We start from the raw sequence: 21,345 nt of genomic DNA on the forward strand, positions 1-21,345 counted from the left end.
ATGACTATACAAAACAATTTAAATATGGTTGGCGTTCTGGATGTCTTTGCATCCAATTTCCCGCATGTTATATATTTCCTTCCGCATCAGGTCGAGTCCTGTAGTTCGCGCAACTTCTTGACTGAGATATTTCCAATTTGCATAAAGTCACCATTTTCGGCTCTATATGGATGTTCACATACGCCTGTTTACGTAAGGCCCAAAATGACTGTATGGCACGCACTCTGAGTACATTAGGCGGATTCTTTGCTTTCTCAACGAAGGGGATGTCTTCACTATGAAGAAACTCGACAACAGCCTTGGCGTAGTGCGACGTAGCAATCAAGGTCTGGCAAAAACAAAACCTTGTCTCTTCGGCGTCTGGATAAGAAAGAAATCTCTTCAAACATTCCGAGGTACACATTGGCGTTCATGGTGCCTTCAGATATAAAGGGCTCCGAAACTGTCCCCTCGCTGTCTATTGCTTGTCACACCAATATTTTCTTGTACTTGCTCCGTCTCTTCGTTTTTCCGTCGTATCGTAGCGCAGCTGGATCCGAGGCATGGAAATATCTCCGTCTTGGAATTTTATCTGGCTCCCAAGGCGCATAGGTTTCGTCATCCACTACGAGGACTTTGCACAGGGATTTTTGGCAAACGTAACAGAACCCTGACTTCGCACGCTCCTCCTGGTCGTTGATGTAGTTGGGTGCAGTTTTCTTTACGTATGTCTTAATTCCCTACTTTTTCTGCTTTATGAACTGCCTGAGCTTCAACTTCTGTGCAGCACGGCAAGTCGACATCCATTTGAAACAACTTCTGCTGCATCACATCTTTCTTGAACATCATGGCACGTTGTTTGCGCAATTTTCTGGCCTTTTACTTACTTTCTCAACAGGAAAGGAACAGAAAAATACTAATAATGACTACAATTAAATCTGTGCAACATTTCAGAATATTGGTGGAAACGAAAATAGCTCAGCTATCTTATAATTTATGTAAACACTTTTTACATTAAAAATAACAGCATAAAATTACAATTTATGTAAAGAAATAATTTACAAAATGACAGTTGTGAATTCGAGGCTCATGGAAAGAAAAAAACACGATAGAATAAATTTATTGTGATTGATATACAAGTACATACCTTGGCTACTTTTTTACGTAGTCGTCATGAACCTCCAGACATTTCTAATACAGTGGCGCAAGCTTCCGTATACCCTCTGTGTAAAAAATCTGGGTGTAGCCAGTCCAGAACTGATGCCTTGAGCACTTCATTGTCATTGAAATTTCTTGATACGAGTCACTTTTTCAGGTGAAGAAGAAAGAAATCGGTAGACACAAGGTCGGAACTGTAAGAGGGATGGTTGAATAGATCCCACTCAAATCTTTGAATTCTCATCAGTACGAGCATTTGTGTGTATGTGTGTGTGTGTGTGTGAGCGAGTATTGTCATTGGTCAGAAGAATTCCAGAGCGTAGTATTTCCTCCGCATTTTGGATACCACGTCTCAGATTTAGTGTCTCACAATTCAGATCTGCTGTAATTGTTCATCATGGTTGCAAGAATTTCACCTTTTTGGTTCCAAAACATAATGGCCATGATTGTGTGAACTGATGGTGTTCGTTTGAATTTCTTCGCTTTAAGAGACTTAGAGTACCGCGATTGCATTGACTGTTTCTTTGACTTCCCAGTAGCGTACAATACCCAAGTTTCATCTCTCGTCAGTATGTGAGAAGAGAGGTCATCCCTATCCTTCCCTCCTAAGCGGGCAAAAAAAAAAAAAAAAAAAAAAAAAAAAAAAAATTTACATTTTTTGCTCTTTGTGAGCGTCTGTCAGTATTTTTGGCACTTATCTCGCTAACAGTTTGATAATCCAGCTTTACGTCACAGTTCGATGCACTGTTTTCGTATACTCTCTTGGAAATTCTTTGAGTTTATTTATTGTAAACCGGCGATTGGATCGTACTTTCTCGTTAACGCGTTCCATCAGATCGTCCGTCTGAACACTAGGCTTTCTGCAATGCTCATCATTATGAACATTTGAACATCATTCCTTGACCTTCCCTTCACTCTTTTCTGTCGGTCCGTAAGTAACAAATTCCCGATAGGTATCGGCAGCATTCTGCAGGTGCATTTCGCCAGCCCCCCCACCTTGGAGTTTCGAAACAAAACCTATGCCAATCGTTTGTGCTACGTTTGTGCCGGAATGTACCGCAAAAATTTTCGTTTGTACCACTTCCGGTACGAAGTTATAATAGTTTTAAAGTGGGGGGGCTGGGGAAACGGCAGCCCCCCACCTTGGAATTTCGAAACGAAACCTATGGCAATCGTTTGTGCTACGTTTGTGCCGGAATGTGCCGCAAAAATTTTCGTTTGTACCACTTCCGGTACGAAGTTATAAGGGTTTTAAAGTGGGGGGGCTGGGGAAACGGCAGCCCCCCCACCTAGGAATTTCAAAACAAAACCTATGCCAATCGTTTGTGCTACGTTTATGCGGGAATGTACCGCAAAAATTTTCGTTTGTACCACTTCCGGTACGAAGTAAAAAGGGTTTTAAAGTGGGGGGCTGGAGAAACGGCAGCCTCCAAACTTGGAATTTCGAAACAAAACCTATGGCAATCGTTTGTGCTACGTTTGTGCCGGAATGTACCGCTAAATATTTCGTTTATACCACTTCCGGTACGATGTTATAAGGGTTTCAAAGTGGGGGGCTGGAGAAACGGAAGCCTCCAACCTTGGAATTTCGAAACAAAAGCTATGCCAATTGTTTGTGCTACGTTTGTGCCGGAATGTACCGCAAAAATTTTCGTTTGTACCACTTCCGGTACGAAGTTATAAGGGTTTAAAAGTGGGGGCTGGGGAAACGGCAGCCCCCACCTAAAAATTTCAAGACAAAACCTTTGGCAATCGTTTGTGCTACGTTTGTGCCGGAATGTACCGCAAAAATTTTCGTTTGTACCACTTTCTTTACGAAGTTAAAAGGGTTTTAAAGTGGGGGGCTGGAGAAACGGCAGCCTCCAAACTTGGAATTTCGAAACAAAACCTATGCCAATCGTTTGTGCTACGTTTGTGCCGGAATGTACCGTAAACATTTTCGTTTCTACCACTTACGGTACGAAGTTATAATAGTTTTAAAGTGGGGGGCTGGGGAAACGGCAGCCCCCCCACCTTGGAATTTCGAAACGAAACCTATGCCAATCGTTTGTGCTACGTTTGTGCCGGAATGTACCGTAAACATTTTCGTTTGTACCACTTTCGGTACGAAGTTATAAGGGTTTTAAAGTGGGTGGCTGGAGAAACGGAAACTCCTACCTCGGAATTTCAAAACAAATCCTATGGCAATCGTTTGTGCTGGAATGTACCGCAAAAATTTTCGTTTGTACCACTTCCGGTACGAAGTTATAAGGGTTTTAAAGTGGGGGACTGGAGAAACGGCAACCCCCTACCTTGGAATTTCGAAACAAAACCTATGCCAATCGTTTGTGCTACGTTTGTGCCGGAATATACCGCAAAAATGTTCGTTTGTACCACTTCTGGTACGAAGTTATAAGTCATTTAAAGTGGGGGGGGGGGGGGGGCTGGAGAGACGGCAGCCTCCAACCTTGGAATTTCGAAACAAAACCTATGCCAATCGTTTGTGCTAAGTTTGTGCCGGAATGTACCGCAAAAATTTTCGTTTGTACCACTTCCGGTACGAAGTTATAATAGTTTTAAAGTGGGGGGCAAACTTCAGAAACATCAAATTCAATATAAATAGAGATAGAAACATTGAGTTAACGGGAATCGTTAGTGCACTTATAAGCACTAAGCACTAACGTTAGTGCTATCATATTTTGGGATTTATTCAAAAAATTTGGTGGGGTGGTCAACTTCAGAAATATCAAATTCTATACAAATAGGGATAGAAACATGGGGTTAATGGCAAACGTTAGTGCATCATTAGTGCACTTAAACGTACTAAGCACTATCGTTGGTGCTACCATATTTTGGAATTCATTCAAGATTTTCGGTGGGATGGGCAGCTTCAGTAGTTTCAAATTCTATACAAATAGATATAGGAACATAGAGTTAACGGCAATCGTTAGTGCATCGTTAGTGCACTTAAAATACTAAACACTGACGTTAGTGCTACAATATTTTGGGATTTATTCAAGATTTTAGATGGGGGCCAACTTCAGAAATATCAAATTCTATACAAATAGAGGTAGAAACATGCAGTTAAAGACAATCGTTATTGCATCGTTAGTGCACTTAAATGCACTAAGCATTAAGGTTAGCATTACCATATTTTGGGATTTATTCAAGATTTCTGGTGGGACCAACTTAAGAAATATCAAATTTCATACAAACATTTAGTGCTTTCTAGAAGCACTAACGATACACTAATGAATGGCATTAATTTTTTGTTAGTGCTTGAAGTTGACGCAAGTTCACCGTGCCCTCCAAAGATATTGTACCTGTAGCACCTACACTAATGAAGTACTAACGTTAGGGGTTGGTGCACTAAGAACCACTAACAATTGCACTAGAAGACATCATTAGTGCTTTTGAATATGGCGGAAATTTGATGCAATTAAAAATTCCCAATAAATGTCTTATAGGAGTTTAGTGACATGTAATTGTCCATAACTACACTAATATTGAAGGACAAACGAAACTGTTAGTGTTTTCTAGAAGCACTAACGATGCACTAACGATTGCACTAGAATAGATCATTAGTACTCTTGAATTTGACGGAAATTTGACGCAATGAAAAATTTCCCATAAATTTATTATGTGTTTCGTTACATGTAATTGGCCATAAGTAAACTAATATTGAAATTCTAACTAAATTGTTAGTGTTTTCCAGAAGCACTACCAATGCACTAACGAATGGCACTAAGTTTTAGTTAGTGCTTGAAGTGGGGGCGCTAAGTTCACTCTGGCCTCAAAAGGTATTTTAATTGTAGCACATTTACTAATGAAGCACTAACCTTAGGTGTAGATGCGCTAAGAAGCACTAACAATGCACTAACGATCGCTCTAGAAGAGATCATTAGTGATTTTGAATTTGGCGGAAATTTGATTCAATGAAAAATTTGCCTAAATATCTTGTGAGTCTCGTGATATGTAATTGGCCATAACTACACTAATAGTGAAGCACTAACGAAATTGTTAGCGCTTTATAGAAGCACTAACGAATTGGACTATTTTTTCCGTTAGTGCTTAAAGTGTCGGTGCGAAATTCACGCTGACTTCTCCATAGTTTTTTTTACTTGTAACACCTACACTAATGAAGCACTAACGTTAGGTGTTTGTGCTCTAAGAAGCAATTACGATGCACTAACAATTGCACTAACAGAGGTAATTAGTGCTTTTGAATGAGATGGGAATTTGATACAATGAATAATTCCCCATGTGTTTCTTATAGGAGTTTTGAGACTTATAATTGGCCATTTCTACACTAATGGTGAAACACTAACGAAACTAGTATCTTCTAGAAGTACTAACAATGCACTAACGTATAAAACTAATTTTTTCGTTAGTGCTTGTAGTGGAGGCTAAGTTCACGATAAATTCGAAAGTTTTCTTTCCTTGTAATATTAGTGCTTCCTAGTGCACCAACACCTAAGTTTCGTGCTTCATTAGTGTAGGTGCTACAAGTAAGAAACCTTTGCGGGCCAGCGTGAACTTGGTTCCCACTTCAAGCAGTAACGAAAAATAAGTCCATTCGTTAATGTATCGTTAGCGCTTCTGCAAAACACTCATAGTTCCGTTAATGCTTAACTATTGATGTAGATATGGCCAATTATATGCCACAAAAATCCCATAAGAGATTCATGTGGAATTTTTCATTGCGTCAAATTTCCGCCAAAATCAAAAGCACTAATGACCTCTTCTACTGAAATCGTTAGTGTTTCTTAGTGCATTAACACCTAACGTTAGTTCTTCATTAATGTAGGTCCTACAAGTAAAAAAACCTTTGGAAGCTTTCATGAACTTGGCGCCCCACTTCAACCAATAACGAAAAAATTAGAGCTGTTTTCGTTAGTGCTTCACTATTAGTGTAGTTATGGCCAATTACATCTCAGGAAACTCACATAAGAAATATAAGGGGGGTTTTTCACTGTGTCAAATTTCTGCCAAATTAAAAAGCACTAATGATCATTTCCAGTACAATCCTTAGTGCATCGTTAGTGCTTCTTCGTGCACCAACCCCTAACGTTAGTACTTAATTAGTGTAGGTGCTACAAGTAAAATATCTTTGGTGGTCAGCGTGAATTTGCGCCCTCTTCAAGCACTAACAAAGTAATTAGTGCATTCGTTAATGATTCCTGAAAATACTGACACTTTGTATGGAATTTGATATTTCTGAAGTTGCCCCCCACCAAAAATTTTGAATAAATTTCAAAATGTGGTAACACTAACGTTAGTGCTTAGTGCATTTAAGTGCACTAATCACGCTCTAACGATTGCCGTTAACTCCATGTTTCTACCTCTATTTGTATAAAATTTGATATTTTTGAAGTTGGCCCCCCACCAAAGATCTTGAATAAATCCCAAAATATGGTAGCACTAATGTTAGTGCTTATTGCGTTTAAGTGCACTAACAATGCACTAACGATTACCGTCAACCCCATGTTTCTACCTCTATTTGTATAGAATTTTTGATATTTCTGAAGTTGGCCCCCCCACCGAAAATCTTGAATAATCCCAAAATATGGTAGCACTTACGGTAGTGCTAAGTGTGTTTAAGTGCACTAACGATGCACTAACGATGCGCTAAGTTTAGTGAAAATCTGTCTGCATAAAGATGGGTGGGGTGCTAACTTCATATGAAGTAGGTCCCAAACCAAAATCTTCAATATCTCGTAAACGCTGATAGCACTAACGTTAGTTCTAAATGCACTAACGTGCACTAACGATGCATTAACGATGTGCAACGTTTGGTGTGATTTGGGAGAGGTGGGGGGCCAACCTCAGGCACGTAATTTTTTTTTGGGTACATTCCGGTAAAAACGTACCACAAACGATTGACATAGTCTTATCTCGAAATTCCAAGATGGGGGGTTCTGGAAACGGCAGCCCCCTAGTTAAACTGTCATACTTTTGTACTGGAAGTGATACAGAAAAGAGTTTAGCGAAACGTTCCTGTTCAAAAGTAGTGCAAAGAGTGGGCATAGGTTTCATTTCGAAATTACTGGGTGCGGGGCTGCCGTTACCACAGCCCCTCTTGAAAACTCATATAACTTCGTACCGGAAGTGGAACAAACGAAAATGTTTGCGGTACATTCCGGCACAAACGTAGCACACACGATTGGCATAGGTTTTGTTTCGAAATTCCAAGGTTGGAGGCTGCTGTTTCTCCAGCCCCCCCCAATTTAAAACCCTTATAACTACGTACCGGAAGTGGTACAAACGAAAATGTTTGCGGTACATTCCGGCACAAACGTAGCACACACGATTGGCATAGGTTTTGTTTCGAAATTCCAAGGTTGGAGGCTGCCGTTTCTCCAGCCCCCCTACTTTGAAACCCTTATAACTGCGTACCGGAAGTGGTACAAACGAAAATTTTTGCGGTACATTCCGGCAAAAACGTAGCACAAACAATTGGCATAGGTTTTGTTTCGAAATTCCAAGGTAGGAGTTTCCGTTTCTCCAGCCCCCCACTTTGAAACCCTTATCACGAAAATTTTTGCGGTACATTCCGGCACAAACGTAGCACAAACGATTGGCATAGGTTTCGTTTCGAAATTTCAAGGTGGGGGGCTGCCGTTTCTCCAGCCCCCCCACTTTAAAACCCTTATAACTTCGTACCGGAAGTGGTACAAACGAAAATTTTTGTGCGGCACAAACGTAGCACAAACGATTGGCATAGTTTTTGTTTCGAAATTCCAAGTTTGGAGGCTGCCGTTTCTCCAGCCCCCTCACTTTAAAACCTTATAACTTCATACCGGAAGTGGTACAAACGAAATTTTTTGCGGTACATTCAGCCACAAACCTAGCACAAACGATTGACATAAATTTTGCTTTGAAATTCCTAGGTGGGGAGGCTGCCGTTTCCCCAGCCCGCCACTTCAAAACCCTTACAATTTCGTACCGGAAGTGGTACAACCGAAAATTTTTGCGGTACATTCCGGCACAAACGTAGCACAAACGATTAGCATAGTTTTTGTTTCGAAATTCCAAGATTGCAGGCTTCCGTTTCTGCAGCCCCTCCACTTCAAAACCCTTATAACTTCGTACCGGAAGTGGTACAAACGAAAATTTTTTGCGGCACATTCCGGCACAAACGTAGCACAAACGATTGGCATAGGTTTTGTTTTGAAATTCCTAGGTTGGAGGCTGCCGTTTCCCTAGCCCCCCACTTCAAAACCCTTATAACTTCGTACCGGAAGTGGTACAAACGAAAATTTTTGCGGTACATTCCGGCTCAAACGTAGCACAAACGATTGCCATAGGTTTTGTTTCGAAATTCCAAGGTTGGAGGCTGCCGCTTCTCCAGCCCCCCCACTTTAAAACTCATATAACTTCGTACCGGAAGTGGAACCAACGAAAATTTTTGCGGTACATTCCGGCACAAACGTAGCACAAACGATTGGCATAGGTTTTGTTTCGAAATTCCAAGGTTGGAGGCTGCCGTTTCTCCAGCCCCCCCACTTTAAGACCCTTATAACTTCGTACCGGAAGTGGTACAAACGAAAATTTTTGTCCGGCACAAACGTAGCACAAACGATTGGTATAGTTTTTGTTTCGAAATTCCAAGTTTGGAGGCTGCCGTTTCTCCAGCCCCCCACTTTAAGACCTTATAACTTCATACCGGAAGTGGTACAAACGACAATTTTTGCGGTACTTTCAGGCACAAACCTAGCACAAACGATTGACATAAATTTTGCTTTGAAATTCCTAGGTGGGGAGGCTGCCGTTTCCCCAGCCCGCCACTTCAAAACCCTTACAATTTCGTACCGGAAGTGGTACAACCGAAAATTTTTGCGGTACATTCCGGCACAAACGTAGCACAAACGATTAGCATAGTTTTTGTTTCGAAATTCCAAGGTTGCAGGCTTCCGTTTCTGCAGCCCCTCCACTTTAAAACCCTTATAAATTCGTACCGGAAGTGGTACAAACGAAAACGTTTACGGTACATTCCGGCACAAACATAGCACAAACGATTGACATAGGTTTTGTTTCGAAATTCCAAGTTTGGAGGCTGCCGTTTCTCCAGCTCCCCACTTTAAAACCCTTTTAACTTCGTACCGGAAGTGGTACAAACGAAAATTTTTGCGGTACATTCCGGCACAAACGTAGCACAAACGATTGACATAGGTTTTGTTTCGAAATTCCAAGTTTGGAGGCTGCCGTTTCTCCAGCCCCCCACTTTAAAACCCTTTTAACTTCGTACCGGAAGTGGTACAAACGAAAATTTTTGCGGTACATTCCGGCTCAAACGTAGCACAAACGATTGCCATAGGTTTTGTTTCGAAATTCCAAGTTTGGAGGCTGCCGTTTCTCCAGCCCCAAACTTTAAAACCCTTATAACTTAGTACCGGAAGTGATACAAACGAAAATGTTTACGGTACATTCCGGCACAAACGTAGCACAAACGATTGGCATACATTTTGTTTCGAAATTCCAAGTTTGGAGGCTGTCGTTTCTCCAGCCCCCCCACTTTAAAACCTTATAACTTCATACCGAAAGTGGTACAAACGAAAATTTTTGCGGTACATTCAGCCACAAACCTAGCACAAACGATTGACATAAATTTTGCTTTGAAATTCCTAGGTGGGGAGGCTGCCGTTTCCCCAGCCCGCCACTTCAAAACCCTTACAATTTCGTACCGGAAGTGGTACAACCTAAAATTTTTGCGGTACATTCCGGCACAAACGTAGCACAAACGATTAGCATAGTTTTTGTTTCGAAATTCCAAGGTTGCAGGCTTTCGTTTCTGCAGCCCCTCCACTTCAAAACCCTTATAACTTCGTACCGGAAGTGGTACAAACGAAAATTTTGCGGTACATTCCGGCACAAACGTAGCACAAACGATTGCCATAGGTTTTTTTTTTTTGAAATTCCAAGTTTGGAGGCTGCCGTTTCTCCAGCCCCCCCACTTTAAAACCCTTATAAATTCGTACCGGAAGTGGTACAAACGAAAATGTTTACGGTACATTCCGGCACAAACGTAGCACAAACGATTGACATAGATTTTGTTTCGAAATTCCAAGTTTGGAGGCTGCCGTTTCTCCAGCCCCCCACTTTAAAACCCTTTTAACTTCGTACCGGAAGTGGTACAAACGAAAATTTTTGCGGTACATTCCGGCACAAACGTAGCACAAACGATTGGCATACCTTTTGTTTCGAAATTCCAAGGTTGGAGGCTGCCGTTTCTCCAGCCCCCCACTTTGAAACCCTTATAACTTCGTACCGGAAGTGGTACAAACGAAAATTTTTGCGGTACATTCCGGCACAAACGTAGCACAAGCGATTGCCATAGGTTTTGTTTCGAAATTCCAAGTTTGGAGGCTGCCGTTTCTCCAGCCCCCCACTTTAAAACCCTTATAACTTCGTACCGGAAGTGGTACAAACGAAAATGTTTACGGTACATTCCGGCACAAGCGTAGCACAAGCGATTGGCATAGGTTTTGTTCTGAAATTCCTAGGTGGGGGGGCTGCCGTTTCCCCAGCCCCCCACTTTAAAACTATTATAACTTCGTACCGGAAGTGGTACAAACGAAAATTTTTGCGGTACATTCCGGCACAAACGTAGCACAAGCGATTGGCATAGGTTTTGTTTTGAATTTTTAGGTGGGGGGGCTGCCGTTTCCCCAGCCCCCCACTTTTAAAGCCTTATAACTTCGTACCGGAAGTGGTACAAACGAAAATTTTTGCGGTACATTCCGGCAGAAACGTAGCACAAACGATTGGCATAGGTTTTTTTTCGAAACTCCAAGGTGGGGGGGCTGGCGAAATGCACCTGCATTCTGCCATTTGGCATTCAGAAATCGTATGACAATCTCACTTCACATTCAGTGGGATTTTGTACTACGGCGTTACTTGCACATACGCAACTGCTGTTACAAGTACTTTATACTTAGAACATGTTTCTGCACACTTGTCAACTCCACTAGCGTTACCAGTCTGAAAAAAAAACTGCCCTTTTTTTCGACATGCGCTTTGTATGTTACGTCCTCGATCTTCGATGTGCCGTATACCTAAAGCCAGGGCTGTAGTCGATGGTACACGGCGGTACACGCCGTATACCCTCTGCTTAATCTTAGTCGTTAGATTGTACCTTCTGCTTCAAAGCGTATACAGGGTGTCTATCGGTCACGAAAGTCACAAATGTCTCGAAAAAGTCACGAAATTTAGCTTTTGGGTCACGATTTTTTTTTAACTGTACAAATGTAAGTACAGATTGGAAATTTTCGTTCTATAGAACGTCAAAAATCACCGCCAAAAATGTCTATGGTCGGCTTTAGACGCTACCAAATCGCAAGCGAAGTACGTTTCTATCGCATGGATGAAAATTCGGCCTAATTTGCACCCAAATTCGCTCTTGAAAATGTTAGGAAATTTTATGATTTTGTGAAGAAAAGGTCACGAAATTTCATTTTGGAATTTTAGTAGACACCCTGGTACAGTACTTTCTACTTTTGTTTCGTTTATATTTATTTATTTAAATGGGCTATGACTCCAATGATAACCCGGCGTCGAGATGTGGAGTCTCCATCGCCCAGTTCTACGGAACTGCAGTCAACCTGGTCCTCCAGGTTGGGGGTTGTGTCGGGCCGATCATCCGGCATTTAAAACCCGGGATCGAGCATAGTAGAAAGATAAGCCTCTGATATGGACTGCTCTTTTTGGATATCAACTTTGCTATGGTCTGTTTATGATAAATGGATTTGTGGTTTTAAGACGTACGGACCGAGTCATGGGACGGAGGAGTAAAGCGCATGGAATAGTTGGTGGGAGTCTTTGGAAGTGGTGATTTAAGTAGGAAGTGTCATCAAGAAGATGGCATGAAATGCTTTTAGACTATAAAACTGTAATGTAGCTTTTATATTTTAACTGAATTAATACATGCGTTTTACAGTGATCATTAAAAATACCTTCTGTGTCTTTTATAACAATCATAGATGATCACGAAACAGTGTATACCCTGTGAAAATTTTAGGACTACAGCACTGCCTAAAGCAGGAATCGGCTCGGTTTCTGTGTTCGAGCTCTCATTTTGACCATTACACATTCCTGGAAAATGACAACTACGCCCTCTTACTTGTATTTTTGTTTTTAATTCAGCGTTGCAATCCTAGTCTGCTAGTACTACTTTCAACTGTTCAAGCAATGAAGAGTTATGATTATTGACGAAACAATTATATTTTTACTTGCTGAATATAGGAAAGCTTTAACATGCTAGGTAACATTCTTTAATTGTTAGTGCAAAGTTAGAATTGATTTAAAAATAAGTCACGTGAAGGTGTTAGTAGATTAGAGATTACTTTCAATATGTAGAAACATTACTGCATAGTCAAAAAGAATGTCTATAAATTATTCACAAAACTATATTGTTTTATATTTATCATACTTTTTGTGATAGTTACGAAGATGTTCACTCAAGAAGTTATACATCGTTCTTTTGTTTTTACCCTCTGTCCCTTTCCATTATCATTATCGTTAGCTTGTTTATATCTTTAGATTTGTGTTGTGATTATAATGTTAAAGTTGATAGTGCAAGTGCAGGTACACTGTGGAGAAGTGCGACTGTTTCTAACATCACAGTTTCCTTTGAACATAAGAAACTTGAAGATATGAAATTATTTATAATAGATATTGTGAGAAACTGTCCAAAAAGTAGCTCATTCCCAGACGTAAACTACCCTTTGAATTTTTGTCAGACGAATGAGTTTTAAACCATATCTCCTGCTATTAATAAAACCTTGATTTATGGAGTATGAACAAAATCGAGCGACTTGTTTCTGAGCAGATCGTCAAGATAGAATTCGCCCCTATAGGTAAACCACTCGTGTATTTTTCCAAGAGAAATTGTTGTCAATGAAGTATTGCTGTATGAAATCGTTAGAGCCGAGTTTAAGAAAATAGCATTTTTTTTATTTTTTTATTTTCTCTTCAGTAATCTGGCCCTATTTTTTGAAGAAAGTTCAAAAATCCTCCCTTGTGAAATTTTATAAAAACGGTAAAAGTTTGAAATTTTATTTATTTATTTTTTATCTTTGCTCAATAGTAAAGAAAATGACCCAATATTGAGTTCGCTCTTACTTCCCGGAACCTCTCATATACAGCGCCCTGACTTCATTAATAGTATTAAGAACTTGCCGTCCTGAAAAAATACGTAATTTGGGACCCATAAAATTTAAAACATTAATAAACATTTTTATCCTTTCTGGGACTCCAGTTACTGAGCTCAGATTACATTTATACTTCATCTTAGGAGATTTATTTTGTTCAGATCATGGGGCAGGAGAAGCACCATATACGTATTATTTTGAGTTGTTTTGGAAATGATGAATCCATTCCATGCTTTACAAATTACATTGAGGAGAGGATGTTTGCCACAACTTGAAGACGTAAGAAATATATATTCCTGGGAACCCTAATACTAGATTTTTACCGAAATTGATTTTATGTATAGCGCTATAATATAGTGAACTTATTCCTTATATATTCATATTCATATCGCAGGGCTCATAGCGAGTCACTTTTTTAAACTAAAAGTTGCTTTTTTCAAGTTGGTCACTAAAAGTTAATTTTTTTTGGGGGGGGGAAGGGGGGGGGGTAAAATAAATTTTTTGTGTGATTTGTGTTTTGCATTGACAGTTTTCTAAGAAAAATATTATAAAAGTAAATGGAAAAAGGCAAATATAATCCACATTGATTTGATCGTATTGTGTTAAAGGAGAATGACATATATATTAGTAGAATATTGGTAGAAGCCATATCTATGTTTACCAATCATGTGGTACCAAGACAAAATTTGTAACAAATCAATTATACAAAACAAAATTTTATTACCTGTTAATGGTAATCTAGATGTTATGTATTAATTACATTTCTTTAATTTTGTAGTTTTGGACATAATGAAAATATAGAAATTTGGCCTTACCCCATCCATCGGTATTTTGATGGATGCAATACTCAACAGACGCGATGCATCATCACACACACTGCTGCAAAGTATTTATCTTTGGAGGTATGACTTCTTGAGTTTACAAATTTCTCTTTTTCCTGGATTCATCTTGATCAACCGTTAAACACAGACGTTAATACATTGAATAGGTACTGCGTCTTGGTTGTTTGTCTTACACAAAGATAGGCTGTAATATGTTTGTCCAAACAACGATTTGTTGTTTTAACATATATAAAAACACTGTAAAAACGTGTATTGATAATTATTGAATACTAACACATAATAAGAATTACACAATTAATGGGCTGTATTTAGTACACAGATTGATAGTTTTTCCAATTGAAAAGCAATGTAATTTGGTCCTCCAAGCACGATCGCGGTAGCGCGTTACACTCATAAAGCTCTCACTCCCACACACTGACAAAAGATGCTTGGACGCGGCCTAACTGTAAATTTTGAACAATGGGAGGAAAGGAACCAGTATGCGAAACTTCGGGGTAGAGAAAAAGTCACCCCAAGAGCCATCTGTACACAAAAATTGACACTACATACAGCATGACACTGTCAAAAATTGAATATAAGGCTGTTAGAAAAATTAATAATAATTAATTGGCAGAGAACAGAATGGCCCAAACATAGCCCCCACCTTGAAACGCTCAAGTTTCAAAGAAAATAGTAACTTCACAAGCCTTGAATCGCACAAATCACATACACTGCATAAAACTAATGAATATTAATAAGCTGAAACATGAGAACACTATTTACAAATTATAGGACAGCAGCTAATGCACTTGTCACAACACCACTGCCATGACCTATTTATTTTCGGAATTGAACGGGATTAAACACAGTTTCACAATAGGACGTTTCAGTTCACCCTGGGCTGTTTTTCAAAACATATGGCCCAGCGTAGTCTACACCAGTCTTGGAAAAGCACTTGCCGGGATTTACCCGGGATGCTGGCAGTGAACCCATAATTTGAGTCTGAGTTTTTGTTTTGAAACGCTGACACCGTACACATTTGTGAATGACATCACGCACTAAACTTCTGGCCCCCAGCACCCAAAACTTTGTTCGCAGGGTAGCCAGCACTAATTGAGGCCCACCATGCAAAGTGTTTGCATGCTCACATTCCACCAACAGACGAGTAAGTTTATGCTTTTTGGGCATCAAAATAGGGTGTTTCCTATCCACGGACATCTCGGCATTCTGCAACCTTCCACCAACACGTAAAATTCCATCACTGTCAATAAAGGGAGTTAAACATAACAAACTGCTTTTGCGGGGGAGGGGCTGTTCATTCTGCAGACACTTCAGCTCTGTAGAAAAAGCACTTTGTTGCACTACCTTGACCAGGCACAAAAGACTTTCTTCTAATTCTGTCGCGGTCAATGAACCACGAAGCTTCTGGTTGGGGTTTCTGCAATTGTGAATAAACCTCCGACACCAGCTCACCACTCTTTTCAACTTTGACAGGGAGGAGTAGCGGTTCGCAAGGTCATTTTCGGTGTTTACACACATGACCGTGACACAGTTTCTTCTTTCTTCCTCAACTCCACTTGAGGTAGCCGGAGTAGAAAATGACGCTGGCAACACTGCTTCGCGCATCCACGAAGGACCCTCCCACCACAGAGGGTGACCTAAGAGCTCCTGGGGCATGACCCCCTGCGTAGCACAGTCCGCTGGATTGTCATTACTCTCGACATGTCCCCATTGGGGGGCAGGCAGAATATTTTGTATTTTCGCTACTCTGTTAGCAACGAAGGTTCGCCATTTGTCCGGTGACTGAGCTAACCACGATAACACGACCATAGAATCCGTAAAGGCTCTAGCTTCTTTCACATCGAGATTAATTGCACTAGCAATTGTTTTTAGTAGCTTAGCCAACAGTAATGCCGCACACAACTCCAAGCGGGGGAGGGACACAGCTTTGATGGGCGCAACCTTAGTCTTAGCCGCAATGAGGCTTACGACCACACTCCCGTCTGCACATTCTGATCGTAGGTAGGCCACTGCACAATAAGCTCGTTCGCTAGTATCACAATGACCTATCAGCTGACAGCTGACAGCGTCAAATGGCCTGATACATCGCGCTACCTTCACCTCACGTAACACAAATAATGAGTCACAGTAGGCTTGCCACACTCCACTGGTTTCAAGAGAAAGGGGTTCATCCCAGCCTAAGTTTTCCTTCCATAAGGATTGCAATAGTATCTTAGCCTTTATAGTCACTGGGGAAAGAAGACCAAGAGGATCGAAGATTTTGGCCACTTCCGATAGTACCTTCCGTTTTGTCCACACAGCGGGGGGAGGAGGGATGGATACACTGAAACCAAATTCGTCGCTTACAGGTGACCACTGCACACCGAGAGTCTTAAAGTTGCTTTCTTCACTGAAATTGAAGGGCACATCCATTTCGCGCAAGTGGGGGGGAACGGCCTCAAGCACTTCTGGTTCACTAGATAACCATTTTCGAAGCTCAAAACCGCATTCCCGTAACAGTTGAATTAGCTGCTGCTGCAACTCAATTGCGTCCCTCACACTGCTCGCACCTCCGAGGTAGTCGTCCATGAAAAAATCCCGTTTCACGGCTTCGGCTGCTAGCGGGTATCTCTCCCCTTCATCTTCGACCGCCTGGAGTAGGCATCTCGTGGCAAGGAAGCTAGCAGGAGCGGTACCATAAGTGACGGTGAGTAGGCGATAGTCCTGTATAGTTTCACTTGGCGAGTTTCTCCAAACAATCCTTTGATAGTCCACATCGTCCTTATGCACTCGTATGGCACGGTACATCTGTTTAATATCAGCACATAATGGCACACGATGTTCGCGAAAGCGAACTAGAATAGGAAAAATGTCTTCCTGTAATTTCGGGCCCACCATGAGCCTTTGATTTAAGGACACCCCAGAAGTTGTTTCCGCCCTTCCATCGAAAACCACTCGTACTTTCGTGGTAGAGCTGGTAGGTTTTAAGACCGCGTGATGCGGCAGGTAGCAGCCTTTTTCGGGGGGCACATTTTTCTCACTTGCGGGGATAAGCTCCATATGTCCCAATTCAAGATATTCGTCCATGAACTCACGATACTGCCGCTGTAACACAGGTTGTTTCGCTAATTTACGTTCCATGTTCAATAATCTCTTAATCGCGATCTCGCGTGATTCTCCTAGTTCTGGCGCGTTACCCCTGAAAGGTAGTCTTCCCACATAACGTCCCTGTGAGTCACGGTGGTGGGTTTTCAGAAAATGTTCCTCACAATCCTTTTCTTCTTTGGATAAGTGCGTTTGCTGAGGCAGCTCTTCTAGTTCCCAGAACCTTTGAAGGGCGGAATCTATTTCACATGATACACGGCATGATGTCACTGTCACGTTGCTGGCTTTAGAACCTACACTTCCGGATAACACCCATCCCAGTGTCGTTTCAAGAGCAATAGGTGAGCCTGGGGGCCCGACCCGCTTTCCCCCGAGCATGAGAGACGGAAACACGTCAGCACCGAGAAGAATGTCAATGGGCCCTACCTCATTAAAAGTGGGGTCCGCCAACCTTAAACCTGTCAAATGTGGCCAGAACGTTGCTTCGGGACATGGCTGTTTTGGTAGATTTGAGGTCACCTTGGGCACCACAACAGCCTTAGTTTCGAATGTTTCGTAACTTCCGCCTAGAGGTTGAAACTTCAAATTCACCATAGCACTGGCAGTCCCTACCCCTGCTCCAGTTATACCGGAAATCATCACACTGGATCTGATTTTTCGAAGACCAAGTTTCTGCACGGAATTTTCAGTGACAAAACTGCACTCTGATGCGCAATCGAGCATACACCGGAATGGATATGGCACACCATCCTTCCCTAATATTTTCACGATAGCAGTACACAATAGGACATGAGGAACACTGACTTCGGAAGTCACATGAGAGGCAACACTTGTTTCCTGAGATTGTACTGGGTTCGACGTCGACTCACTTCTATTAAAATGTAATAATGTATGATGTTTCTTATCACACTTTCGACATTTGCTGGATGAGCATTTGTCCTTCCAACATGCTTTGCGCATGCAATTAAAGCATAGTTTTTTCTCCTTGACGAACGCGACACGATCTTCTACTGTTCGTTTGGTAAATTCGGCACATTTGTAAAGAGGGTGGTCAGAACTACACATTTCACATTGAGTTTGAGTTCGTTGAGCGGTAGTGACATAAGACGACGCTGATTTCTTTTCGCGGCCTTTCATTGGGTCACTAGTGGCGGGTGGTTGTCTCGGCTTGTCATTGGCCGCAACAGCAAGAGCGCGGGCTCTGTTGTTCAAAAATGCCGCGAGTTGCTCAAAAGATGGCTGCTCACTTGAGTTCAAGGAAAGCTCCCATTGTCTACGTGTCTCGTTGTCTAATTTGTCCGCTGTATGGTACACTAAGAGCGCATCCCAATGTTCGATTGGTTGTTCCAACACCTTAAGAGAACGCGTACACTCCATGGTGGTGTCTATCAATTTTCTTAACGCGGCTGCTGATTCCTGTTTAATGGAAGGTTGTGTAACTAACCGTTTCAAAATCGAGTTTACTATTTCTCGCTTATTATGATAGCGCGCGTTTAACATGACCCATGCTTCCTTATAATTACTGTCCGTTATCTGCATAGCTTGTAAAAGCTGTGCCGGTTCCCCTTGCAACGATGTTTTTAAATACTGCATTTTTTGAGCACCTGTTAGTTTCTCGTTATTATGCACAGAGGCCACGAATAAGTCATGGAACGAAAGCCACTCGAATAGATTTCCAGAGAACACTGGAAGCTGGAGTTTGGGTAACCTAATGTCACTCACTTGTTGTACTTCAGACACAGGGTTTGGGGGAGGGGGTTGTGACACTTGTAATCCAATTAATGACACCCGCAGTTTCACTATCCTGTTGTCCATCTCCGCAATGTCCACTTCTTCCCTTGTGTATTCTTCATCTGTTGCCACCGAAGCACAATCTTCCAACAACGCTGAGCATTCTCGTTCAAGATTCATTACTTTTTCTTTGTGAACAAGAATGGCGTTCACTTCACTTGTCGTCAAAAGCTCAACGGCTTTTTCAGCTCTTGTGATTTTGGACTTTAGGGTCCGTTTCTTCACAGCAAATGTTTCCATTTTAGCACACGAAACACTTTAAAACCAAAATAAAATGTTCACACTGTTCGTTTAAACCTGCTCACAACGGTTACGAATCCGGCCCGAAAAGAGGACCATGTAATATGTTTGTCCAAACAACGATTTGTTGTTTTAACATATATAAAAACACTGTAAAAACGTGTATTGATAATTATTGAATACTAACACATAATAAGAATTACACAATTAATGGACTGTATTTAGTACACAGATTGATAGTTTTTCCAATTGAAAAGCAATGTAATTTGGTCCTCCAAGCACGATCGCGGTAGCGCGTTACACTCATAAAGCTCTCACTCCCACACACTGACAAAAGATGCTTGGACGCGGCCTAACTGTAAATTTTGAACAATGGGAGGAAAGGAACCAGTATGCGAAACTTCGGGGTAGAGAAAAAGTCACCCCAAGAGCCATCTGTACACAAAAATTGACACTACATACAGCATGACACTGTCAAAAATTGAATATAAGGCTGTTAGAAAAATTAATAATAATTAATTGGCAGAGAACAGAATGGCCCAAACATAGGCAGATGGGATGAGAGAATCACATGCTGAACTCGGCCAGTTGCACTGAAACTCGAAGCGACTATACACACACACTACTATTATTATGCTGCCAAATAGTCTTGAGTCGTGGCAAAAATGCGAACTAAAGCTCACACCCCGGCACACCCACGCGTTGAGCCAATAAGGGTTCAGCAACTGCTAGGCGAGGGAGCTTTAGCGAAAGAGAGTGGAATTCCTTCAGCCGATAGCAGCGCCTGAAACGGAAGACTAGGTGTCAAGTCAATGTGGTATATTTATAGTTGGTTGGCAACGCTGATGCTCAATACAAGTAGGCAGAAAACCTCAACGTTGCCGGTTCGCAAAGCTGGCTGTTCGAACATTTTTGAGTTGTACCATGTAAATACCGACGATGGATATTAATGGTGCTACTATTGCGACACTCAACTGTTATGAACAGTCATTTTTCCATTAGATACATCTTTTTTTTCTTTCTTTCTTTCTTTCTTTAGATTGTCGACAATCAATTTAATGTTTCAATATTTTGATATCTAGCATTGAAAATATTTAATGCAACAAACTAGCGCAGAAAAAAGTTAATGAAGTTGTGTAAGGTCTGTGTACACACGCCTCACCTTCTCATTATACTTAGTGGCGGGCAAAAGTTGCATCAAGGTATACTACCGACATCCAATCTCCAATGCGGTTAATTATTGTGCTTTTGAAGTTGAAAAATATTTCTGCTTGATAGCCTCCCAAAATTTATGAGAATCATACATATACATTCTGGAATTTCATGAAAGAAGTGTCATGTAGTTACTTGTACTTTAATGTTGATGTTCACATTGGTAATTTTTCATGTTTCTTCAGGTGATTTACATTTACATTTTGATTTTTTCTTTCTTTAAGTCATGGGATGCATTTTTCCGAAGCACGTCAGGAGGAGCAGCTCCTGGGCAAGCATACCACGCTCCACCATCCCTTGCTCCACCTGGGAAAAATCAAGTTCCTATCACATCCGTTGTTCCTTACCTAGGACAAGGCTCCTCATTAGGAGGCGTTGTGGACGAAAAGGTTATCGACGACCATTTGGCTGTTCAGGCTATCATACGATCTTATCAGGTATGAGAATTGTATATTACAAGGGGATAATATGGTGGTGGTAAGTTATATAAGGAAGAAAGCTGTATGAATGCATAGTACGAATTAACGTATTGTTGAGGTAATTTCAAACCGAATATAAATATTTACTGAAGAGTTCATGCAATCGTTTAAAACAGGGGTGCCCACAAGGGGGGGCTATGACGCAAACTGCGTCATTGAAATATTTGGGGGGGGTTAAAAATCTATATAAATATGTTTGAGGGGGTGTAAAAATTAATCGAAAAGATTTTTTTTTTCATGGAAGAACACCTACGGATAGACAATTGAGGGGGGATGCGTCATGGAGTTGAGGGGGGGTGGGCACCACTGGTTTAAAACACATGGGTAAATAATTTCTTTCGGATGACACAGTGTTTATGGAAGTGTTACTTTCTTGGTGTTATAAAAACAAAGTATGTGTTGTGTATAATCACAGTGTTAATAAACATTACC

General features: G+C 41.2%; 2 protein-coding genes across 13 annotated transcripts in view; one reads left to right on the forward strand and one right to left on the reverse strand.

Moving 5' to 3' along the window:
* LOC145662828 (uncharacterized) overlaps nucleotides 1–18,830 on the reverse strand; it is a 57,890-nt gene extending 39,060 nt beyond the window's left edge. The window contains exon 1 of the mRNA XM_081728726.1: nucleotides 14,081–18,830. Within this exon, the coding sequence (XP_081584852.1) occupies nucleotides 14,978–18,784 (3,807 nt within the window). The 5' untranslated portion in view covers nucleotides 18,785–18,830 and the 3' untranslated portion in view covers nucleotides 14,081–14,977. The remainder of the gene's footprint in view (nucleotides 1–14,080) is intronic.
* The window catches only part of Ogdh (oxoglutarate dehydrogenase Nc73EF), a 208,112-nt gene that overhangs the window by 72,430 nt on the left and 114,337 nt on the right, over nucleotides 1–21,345 (forward strand). For 10 of the 12 annotated variants that reach the window (XM_081728728.1, XM_081728727.1, XM_081728731.1 and 7 more), the window contains one exon: nucleotides 20,659–20,871. In XM_081728728.1, coding sequence (XP_081584854.1) covers nucleotides 20,659–20,871 — 213 coding nt within the window. Of the gene's footprint in view, nucleotides 1–20,658; nucleotides 20,872–21,345 lie in introns of those variants that run through there. The other 2 variants (XM_081728738.1, XM_081728739.1) reach the window with 1 other exon arrangement.

The sequence above is a fragment of the Thermobia domestica genome, chromosome 10 (genome assembly GCF_964235325.1).
Source record: "Thermobia domestica chromosome 10, izTheDome1.hap1.1, whole genome shotgun sequence".
Taxonomy (NCBI): Eukaryota; Metazoa; Arthropoda; class Insecta; order Zygentoma; family Lepismatidae; genus Thermobia; species Thermobia domestica.